The sequence below is a fragment of the Aptenodytes forsteri genome, unplaced genomic scaffold, assembly GCF_000699145.1.
Source record: "Aptenodytes forsteri isolate BGI_AS27 unplaced genomic scaffold, ASM69914v1 Scaffold373, whole genome shotgun sequence".
Classification (NCBI taxonomy): Eukaryota; Metazoa; Chordata; class Aves; order Sphenisciformes; family Spheniscidae; genus Aptenodytes; species Aptenodytes forsteri.
Genome location: NW_008795579.1, coordinates 279,994 through 289,191, shown reverse-complemented (window position 1 = coordinate 289,191; position 9,198 = coordinate 279,994). Strand labels below are relative to the sequence as shown.

The window sequence follows — 9,198 nt, the reverse complement described above, 5'->3', positions numbered from 1 at the left end:
CCCACCCTTTCACTGTCCTAGGAGCAGAGCAAGACCACCCCCCTCCACTCCCCCTAGACAACCCCTCTCTGGGCAGGGCCCAGGAGTAGTTAAGAAGTAAGTCTCACACTGTGCCCTGTGCTTGGACACCTCTTGATTAGGTAGCAGGCTCCCTACCCCACGCTCTTGCCATCCATCCGGCAGAGCTGCCATTGTAAATGGATTTCCTTAGAGCCTGGCACTGGGCTAAAATTTCATCCTGCTCCCAGCTTTGCCCAGAAGCAGTGTCAGTCCCAAATCCTTTGAGTGTCCTGGAACCATGGCTGTGCCTTGTTTTCATCTAACTTACCCAAGCATGGTGTCACCTCAAAGGTGCCAGGGCGTGCAAGGTTCATCCAGGTGTCTTCACTCCCCTTCACAGCCATGGCCTAGTCAACTTTGGTCTTCCTCCCCACTCCCAGGATGCTCTGTGGGCACTGTGAGGCCACAGTGTCTCTTCAGGTGACACGCTACCATTTTTATTCTTTAAGGGGCAGACTGGAATGAAGCATGGAAACCGGAGCAAGAGACAGGCTCTCAAGTCAGCATCCACTGACCTTGGGACAAGTGATGTAGGCAAGTGACCCTCCTCAAGCAGTTCCCCTTTTGCCCTCTGACTAGTCCCCACTGCATGGGTGTAGCTGGCATTGGCAGAGACTCCAGATGCCATCTCTGCCCACACCAGCATCCCACAGAACCCATTGCTGGGGGTGGTTGTGGAGAGCAGTTCCTGCCTGCCACCGCCTCCCCCACGCACACAAACACACACCCACCACAGCCCACTTGAGGCCTGGCTTGCAGGGTAGGGGGGCATGCAGCAGAACCAGTCCCAGTCAGCTGTGCCTATTGGAAGGTGGGAGGACAGGGGTTGCTCAGGAACCTGGTAAACACTGCCTGCACCGATCAAAGTTTTTGAGGAAGAGTGGGGAGAAATTGTTGGAGAGTCAGTTATGAGCACCAGGACACCTGGGCCCTATTCCTGCCTCTGTGAGTGTTGAAACGATGGAGTGGGTGGAGCTGGCAGAACTCCTGGGATTTTATTCCTCTTTGTCAGCAGAAAGTGAGTGTCCAGACCCCTGAGATCTTGTTCCCACCATTGCCTTCCCAAGTGACCCTTCCCTCTCATGCTTCCATTTCCCAGTGGGGCCAGGAGCTGCAGAGCCCTAATCTTTGTAAAGGGCTTTGGGATCCTCCAGGGGTGGCTGTGAGGGCTGAAATCCCCAGTGGATCGTTCCTCTCCAAAGGGGAAGGGACTCCCTGTTCCTCGCCCTGGGGGATATCCACTTGGTCATCAGGGAGGGAAGGGGAGGCACGTCTGGCTTCTCCCCACAGCAATACAAGACTTGCTAGTTGAGCATGAGCCAAACAGCCTGGAAGGGATGCAGTCTTCACTGGCTCTCTGGAGGCTTCAGCCTTGTCCCCCATGTCACCTCCATGTCACCAACAACAACAGCAGCTGGTTGCAGGGGGCCCTTTAAGAGCTGCTTGCCAGAGAGCTGCCCCCCTCCCTGCGGCTGGCATGTTCATTACATGCCGTGTTAATATTAGCAAAGAATCCATTCAGCCAGCCCTCCGCTAAGCCCAAAAGCCAGGGCTGGAGCCAGGAGGCAGCAGAAGTGTTTGGGTACCACAGGGCAGAGGCAAAGAGGTTGGCATGACACTGGCCTGGGCACACAAGGGGATCTTCCCCATGGGTGAAGCACCCAGGGCAGTGTCACATTCAGGATCCGCACATGTCGACATCCTCCGTGGGTGCAGCCTGTCTTTCTCCCTTCCAGGGACAGAGGGCAGGAGAGCTGGGTTAGCTCCCAATCCTGGTACTCAAGGATCAGGGTAGGAAGATGGGGCAGAGCACCTGGGAAAGCCCTAACTGAAAAGCCAAGCCCAGCCAAAGGAAGCAAGGAGGACTTGGTGTTGCTGGAGCCCTGGGCAAATGGGAAATACCAGTCTGCTCTTGAAGCAGGCCATGTGGGGACCAGGATGTGGGCATCAGAAAGGATCAGGGTGGGGCACTGTAGGGAGCAGAATGGTAGGGGCAGTTTGAGGGGGAAGAAGAGACTGGCTTAAAAAAATACATTTCTAATGTGGGGGCAGCTTAGCAAAGCACTGCTTTCATGGGCAAAGTAGAGGTGACTGCTCCAACCCCCAGAGCTGGTGAGGAGTCCACACATCAGCTCTCACTGTGCTGTTGCCACCCAAGAATCTGCTGCTGCTGACATGTGCTGTCTTTCCACTGCAGTGCTGGGCCGAGTGCTGGAGGTGACAGACCTGCCCGAGGGCATCACACGGACAGAGGCTGACAAGCTCTTCACCCAGCTTGCCATGGCTGGTGCCAAAATCCAGTGGCTCAAAGAGACTCAGGGGCGCCGTGGAGATGGGGGCGGCGGGGACAACAACGGGACTCCAGAGAACGGCAGACACAGTGACCTTGCTGCCTTATATACCATCGTGGCCGTGTTCCCCAGCCCACTGGCTGCCCAGAATGCCTCCCTCCGCCTCAACAACTCCCTCAGCCGCTTCAAGCTGCGTGTGGCCAAAAAGAACTACGACTTGCGGGTGCTGGAGCGTGCCAGCTCACAGTAGGGCTCACGCATGGGCACAGAGCACACTGGACTGCGGGCACTTCCCTCTGCCTTCTCTTTTCCTTTCTGCCCTCCCTTCTTCTCGCCCTCCTTCCTGGATATATTTATATGGACATAATTAAGAGACAAGAAATTGATTTTTTTTTTATTATTATTATTTTTGGAGTGATGCCCGTGCCCGCCCACCTTACCCTGTGTATATTGTTTTGTTAAGCACTGTGTTGAACCGCACATACAGGTGTTGATTGGTATGTTCACTGCACATTTTATTTAATCTGATTATTATTTGGGGGATATTTTTGGTTTTATTTTATTTGGGGGGTTGTTTTTAAATATAAAAAGAAAACTTGTCCATCACTTTAACACTGCTTTCCCGTTCTCTGCCAGTACCAGTGCTAGGGGCTGTCTGTGCTGCCTCTTAGGGGTGAGATGACAGCCAGGGAGCAGAAGGGGCACTCACAGGAGGATGTGTTCTTGCCCAGGTCCTGCCCCCATGCTTGGCACGTGCAAGGGCTGTGAGCTCATGGCTTGCCAAGGCTGGGAGCCAAGACTGGGAGAGGAGCGCTGAGCACTTTGACCTGGGGCTGGTCCCCCCCATCAGATATTCATAGCCTCTTTTCCCAGCTGCTGGCCCCATGCAGCTGTGCAATGGCAAGAATGGGGGCGCAGGGTGTCCCCAGCTGTATCCCCTGCCAGGAAGCAACTTATTCCTCCTGATTACAGAGGAGCAGCCCTTGAGCTGACAGATGCAGGTATCGCTGCGTCCTGCCCTGTGGGTACAGGAGTTGGGCTGGCACCACCCTCACCATGGCATTGCACACAGCAGCTGGAGCCTCTTGCAGCATCTGGATGCTACCTTCAAGAGCAGGTGCAAGTGGAGAGGTAAGAGCTGTCTGGAACGGGTGGGCTCCAACCCCAGCCTTGGTGTGAACTTCTGCCCCACTGCCACCCACAGCCTGGCAGGGACATAGGTCCAGGGACTCTGGTCCAGGGACTCTGGCACTGGGGTGCGTGTCCAGCTCCAGCGACCTGGCACCCACTGCAGGGCAGCATGATAACAATGCGGTCCCCAGCTCTCTCCTCCATGGCAGCCCTCTGTCTCAGTGGAGTGCAGACCAGCAAGATTTTCTGCCAGAGAAACCCCACTGCTGCCACTCTTTCCTTTTCCCCTCCCAGCTGCAGGGGCCTCAAATGCAAGAGCAAATGAGACATCAAGGCTGGAGCACTTGGTGTGCCCCGGCTCTGCTGCTGCCCCATGCCAGGGGGTGGGTGGGCCTCTGGCACGCCCAGCAACCCACTAACGCAAATAGCCAGTGGCTCCTCTCCACCCCGCTCCCTTCCTGGCTCATGCATGGGCTCCAATTTCTCAGCGTCAGCCTCCGCCAGCGCTCAGCTGTCGGTTCCCCTCTGGCCTGTCACTCCCACTCTCCACGGGACTGGGGCAGCTGCCCCCTCCCTGCACACCCGGCACAGAGGGCTGGGGGCTCAACAGCCAACAGGGCCCCAACATCGGCCACCCTTTGCAGGGTTTTTCATCGCAGGACGAGAGCTCCAAACACAGCGTAAGTGTGTTTCCATGCGCGGCTCCCCCTCGTTGTGGCCACTGATCCCCGTGGGCCCCTGCTCCACCCACATTGCTGCAAGACCCTAGGGCTCTTTGCTTCTGCAGCACCCCTTGCCCCAGGACTCCCCAGCCCCCATCACTGTTTCCCTGACGGTCATACTGGTTGGTTTCCATGAGGGCATGGGGGGGCCTCATGTTAGGTATCGCCAAAAACAGTGATGCCTGGGTAGAAGGACTGTGGGGATGGTTGACAGTCAAAGGTGGAATCAGGCATGTTTTGGGGGATTCAGGAGCAGATCTTGCCCCCATGGTAGCACAGGGCTTCTGTGGAGAAGAAAGCAGGGCTGTGCAGTGATGCCAGACAGCATCATAGGCATGCTTGTCCTAGGGGGCCAAGAGTCGCACCATTTGCAGTTTAATCGTGAGATGGAGATGTCTAGACAGAGATGGACACGTGCAGGTAGCCCAGGGTCTGGCTCACAGCACTTGGCACCACATCCACTGAGCAAGCAGCAGTGCTGTGCACGCTGGGCTGGGAGCCTGCCGTTCTCCAGCCTGTGCAGCAGGGCCCAGCGGGTGCCCTGGGACTCACCCGCAGCAGCACTGGCCCTTGCTGGGGCAGGAGCTGCAGGCAGGGTGGCAGGAGGTGGTGCTGCTGGGGCAGAGGGAGGCGCTGGATTGGGAGATGCTTCCCATCCAGCAAGGTCTGGCCGTTCCTGCCCCCACTGGGCACCTGCAGTGGGAACAGCCCCAGCCAACGTGATGTCTCTCTTTTTCCTTCATAGCATGACAGAGAAGGAAGTGCCAGAGCCACCAGCTTCACCTGCTTCAGGTGGGAAACCCAAGAGCCGGGTAAGTGGGTGCTCACAGGGCAGCTTGGGTGGGTGAGGGAAGCCACCTTTCTAGCATCCTCTCTGCCTCAGCCCCAGCAGTCTTTGTTGGGGCCAGGGATGCCTGGTGGGATCCTGATGCAGCAGGACACTGGGTAGCCATTTCCCAGCTTGGCTTTTCCCCAGGGTGCCCACATCCACATGGTGCTCAGGAGTCACAGTTTCTCCTTTTGTGGGGACCTCACGGGGCCAGGAGAAGGGTCCCCGTCCTCACAGCATTTCTGCCCCAGGATGCCTGGGGTCTCCTCCCACTTGGGGAAGAAGGAGTCTCTAGGTCAGAGCAAAGGGGCAGGGAGCCAGCCACCGGCTTCTCTGCCTGCCTGCCTGCCTGCCTGCCTCACCCCACACGCCTGCCGTGTGCAATGCGTCCTCTCCTGCCCCAGCAGCTACAGAAGCTGAAGCAACTTTTCCAGCGAAAGCCCAAGGAGGAGATGGCGCCAGAGCCGCAGCCCAATGGGGAGCTGGTCAGCCCCTCAGGAGGACCCATCTACTACATCTATGAAGAAGAGGAAGAGGAGGAAGAGGAGGAGGAGCCTGAGCCCCCTCCCGAGCCCCAGAAACTTGTCAATGACAAACCCCACAAGTTCAAAGATCATTACTTCAAAAAGCCCAAGTTCTGTGATGTTTGTGCCCGCATGATTGTCCGTGAGTCCTGAGGGTGCTGGGGCTGGGGGCCATGGTCAGGGCAAGGGCTGGGGGCCAAGGCTGGCGAGGGCTCCAGCCCAGCCATCCCCACAGCTGCAGTGTCACATTGCCTCTCCTTTCCACCCCTCCACCCCCCCCACCTCCAGTCAACAACAAATTTGGCCTGAGGTGCAAGAACTGCAAAACCAACATCCACCACCACTGCCAGTCCTACGTGGAGATGCAGCGCTGCTTCGGCAAAATCGTGAGTATTCCCACCGGCCCCAGGCTTGGGGCACCTCCTCACAGGGAAGACCAAAGCACTGTGGCAGGGAGCGGCCAGCCCAGTCCCTGTGGGCATGACCCAGGCGCCATGACCCACCTCTCTTCCTGGCTCTAAGGGGGGGACCCAGGCATCACCCCCCTGCTGGGTGGTCACCCTCTGGGTCCCCAGCATCCACCCACTCCCCTTTCAGCTCTCACAGGAGGGCCCACAGGTCTGGGTGGTGGTTGATGCTCTGACCTCCTCTTTCCTTCCAGCCCCCAGGGTTTCGCCGGGCATACAGCTCACCCCTCTACAGTGACCAGCAATACGCCTGTGTCAAGGAGCTGCTCTGTAAGTACTGTCCCCATGTCGGGGTGCCCCATCTCCTCACATCCTGCAGCTGAACCCCTCTCACCATCCCTGTGACCCAGCGGCAGCTAACAGGAGTGACCCTGTGTTCGAGACACTGCGGACGGGTGTCATTATGGCCAACAAGGAGCGCAAGAAAGGGCAGGATGACAAGAAAAACGTGAGTATGGGGTTGGCCTGTTGCTCCAAATGCCCAAGGGTCCTGGCACCATAGCCTGCACCCCATTGCCACCCCCACCTCCCTGCCTGCTCTGCACCCCCTGACAGCTCTCTGCCTTGCAGCCGTTGGCTGCTATGATGGATGAGGAACCAGAGGCCACAAAGCCAGAAGAGGGCAAAACTGAGGGCGGTGAGTGCTGTGACCGTGGCAGGGCTGGCTGCACACGAGGGCCAAGGAACTGGGGGGGGCTGAGCTCCAGCCACGAGCATGGGGCAGGGAGGGAGCCTGAAGCGGAGACTGTACTTGGGGGGCCCACTGTGGTGGGTTTTGACCTGCAGAAAGGGGGTCTTCAGTTCAGGTGTCCACCCTGGGCCGCTCTCTGCTTCCCCTCGTTGACCTGGGCACAGGAGATCCTTGGGAGGAGGCTGGTCCCGGGTCAGGGAGGCAGCACCAGGAGAGATATAACCCCCCTCCTCCCATTTCCAGGCACCTCTGAAGGGGACAAGAAGACTGAGAAGAGCCCAACAGATGACAAGGTAGCCATCATCCTCACCCTACGCCCCAAAGGTCCCTGGCCTTGGAGCAGCATGGGCAGAGGCTGCAGGGATCTCCCTGCTGGGCTCTCCAGGGCTGTCCTCAGCCTCTCTGGGGCCCCAAACCCCTCTACCCTCCTCCCCCAGAACAAGAAGCCACAGCCAGGGATTCGTGGTGGCTATCTGCAGTCTCACTATTTTGTGGCACTTTATCGCTTCAAAGCCCTGGAGAAAGATGACCTGGATTTCCCGTAAGTTCCCAGCCATGTAGTAGGCACAGGGATGACAAGAGAAAGGATGTGGGTGTCCAGTGAGGAGGGGGAGAAGTCTTCACCTCAACAACGAGGTTCTCATGGCCAGGAGAGGTCTGTGAATGAATGAATGAGGGCAGAAATTAGAGCCATGCTGGCTGTGGTTTGGGTTTTGTGGCTTTTCTGCCTGCCCCAATGAGCTATACATCGAGTGGGGGCCCTGGCTCTCGCTGAGCCAGCTCTCCCACCTCCCATGCTTTGGGCACAAGCCTCATTTCCAAGGCTGCTGGTGTTTGTCTTGATGTGGTTCCACTGATTTCTTGCACCCCAGACTTGAGGCTGAACTGCTCACATACAGGACCTACAGGACCCGTCTGTCCCTGAGCCCGCGGGCTGTGTGCATTCTTCGACCTCCCCTGACACAGGGCTCTAGGAGCTGGTGCTGTGGGAAGAGCAATTTTCCTTGCCAACCTCAGGGTCTCCCATGGCAGGGGGTCCCTGCCCCCCCCTCTCACTTAGCCCTTCCTTCCCTTCGCAGGCCAGGGGAGAAGATCACGGTGGTCGATGACTCCAATGAGGAGTGGTGGCGGGTAAGGCTGGTGTCCTACAAGCACAGAGGGGAAAGATGCAGAGCTTAAAGCAAAGGGAGAGGTCAGCTGGGAGTGCAAATTGCACTCTAAGGGGGACACAGCCCCCTAAATCTGCTGTGTCCTCATGCCACCCACAACCTGCAGACTGTTTGTCATGGGGGAATCTGGGCGTCATACAGATTGGCTCCAACCCCCACCTTGCACCCATCCACTGACTTCTTTCAGGGGAAGATTGGTGAAAAAATTGGCTACTTCCCTCCAAACTTCATCATCCGGGTGCGGGCAGGTGAACGGGTGCACAAGGTGACGCGCTCCTTCGTGGGCAACCGGGAGATCGGGCAGATCACGCTCAAGAAAGATCAGGTGAGACGGGACCACGTGGCTGCAGCCCATGGTCCTCCAGCCCCCACCTGCATCTCTGCCCCAGCCTCCCTCCAGGCCCCCACCCATCACGGCTGCCCTGGTGCCCTGCTGCACCCCACAGCGGCTCTCTGCCCTGGCCTGCATTACCATCCTCACACTGCCCACCTCCCCCAGCCCCTTGGACTAGACCTGCTCTGCCCAGCCCCTCCCCCTGCCTGGGGGTTGCCACCTTCCCCCTGCTCTGTGAGGCCCCGGGAGTCTCACCAGCACCCCTCTTGCCCCCAGATCGTGGTGCAGAAGGGTGAGGAGGTGAATGGTTACGTGAAAGTCTACACTGGCCGCAAAGTGGGGCTCTTCCCCGTGGACTTCCTGCAGGAGATCTGAGCGGGGCAGAGTCCCAGGGCCCCCCAGCCAGGGGGACGGGTGGACCCTGGCTGCAGAGAGCTGCCAGAGCTGGGCAGGGATGGGGATGGGGATGGCAGGCACCCCCATCCCTGATGCCTGCAGCAATGGGGTCTCTGGCGGGGACCGTCTCCACCAGGACCGGAGCAGGCCGGGGGTGTGGGAGGTGCCTCTTGGGCTGTTTCCCCTGTGGAGTTTTTGGTGCCTTCAGAGACACTGGGTGCAAGGAGGGGGCACTCCCAGACTCACTTTGGAGGCCACCCAGCCCCCCTTGCCTGAGGTGGTGGGTGCTGGGTGCCTCAGGGGTGTCAGTGCGGTCCTGTCCCACTGCTCCGGGCTGTGTAATCCTGTGTTTTGGCAATACATGTCTGCTCCCAACCCCGAGCTCTCCCTGCTTTGGATTTCCTGGGGGGGGGTCACTGTGGGGCTGCCGGTGGCCCCAGCTGCTGCAGACTGGGCCAGGAGGCTGCGCCGGTGCTTTCCTGCTTCGTGTGACACCCTGTGCAGCACACACCTGTGCATGTACAACCCACCCTCCCCGACACCCCCACCCCAGCATGGACCCAGGACCCCGCGGGGGGCCTCCA

At 58.7% G+C, this 9,198-nt stretch overlaps 2 protein-coding genes across 6 annotated transcripts in view; both read left to right on the top strand.

Annotated features, from left to right (window-relative positions):
* The window catches only part of R3HDM2 (R3H domain containing 2), a 27,697-nt gene extending 24,848 nt beyond the window's left edge, over positions 1–2,849 (top strand). Inside the window, exons 23-24 of the mRNA XM_019472850.1 lie at positions 481–594; positions 2,258–2,849. Of these exons, the coding sequence (XP_019328395.1) occupies positions 481–594; positions 2,258–2,601 (458 nt within the window). The 3' untranslated portion in view covers positions 2,602–2,849. The remainder of the gene's footprint in view (positions 1–480; positions 595–2,257) is intronic.
* A 1,159-nt stretch (positions 2,850–4,008) lies between these two features.
* On the top strand, positions 4,009–8,993 carry STAC3 (SH3 and cysteine rich domain 3). 5 transcript variants are annotated; one of them, XM_009282282.2, is made up of 12 exons: positions 4,009–4,162; positions 4,950–4,996; positions 5,441–5,699; positions 5,846–5,943; positions 6,219–6,294; positions 6,375–6,472; positions 6,580–6,661; positions 6,959–7,008; positions 7,153–7,256; positions 7,795–7,846; positions 8,072–8,209; positions 8,495–8,993. In XM_009282282.2, the coding sequence occupies exons 3-12, from the start codon at positions 5,486–5,488 to the stop codon at positions 8,591–8,593; spliced, it is 1,011 nt and encodes a 336-aa protein (XP_009280557.1). In that variant the 5' UTR covers positions 4,009–4,162; positions 4,950–4,996; positions 5,441–5,485; the 3' UTR covers positions 8,594–8,993. The 5 variants fall into 5 exon arrangements, with proteins under 5 accessions (XP_009280557.1, XP_009280556.1, XP_009280553.1 ...); XM_009282281.2 differs by having other exon boundaries at positions 4,950–5,016; positions 5,468–5,699; XM_009282278.2 differs by having other exon boundaries at positions 4,950–5,016.
* The last annotated feature ends 205 nt before the right edge of the window (positions 8,994–9,198 follow it).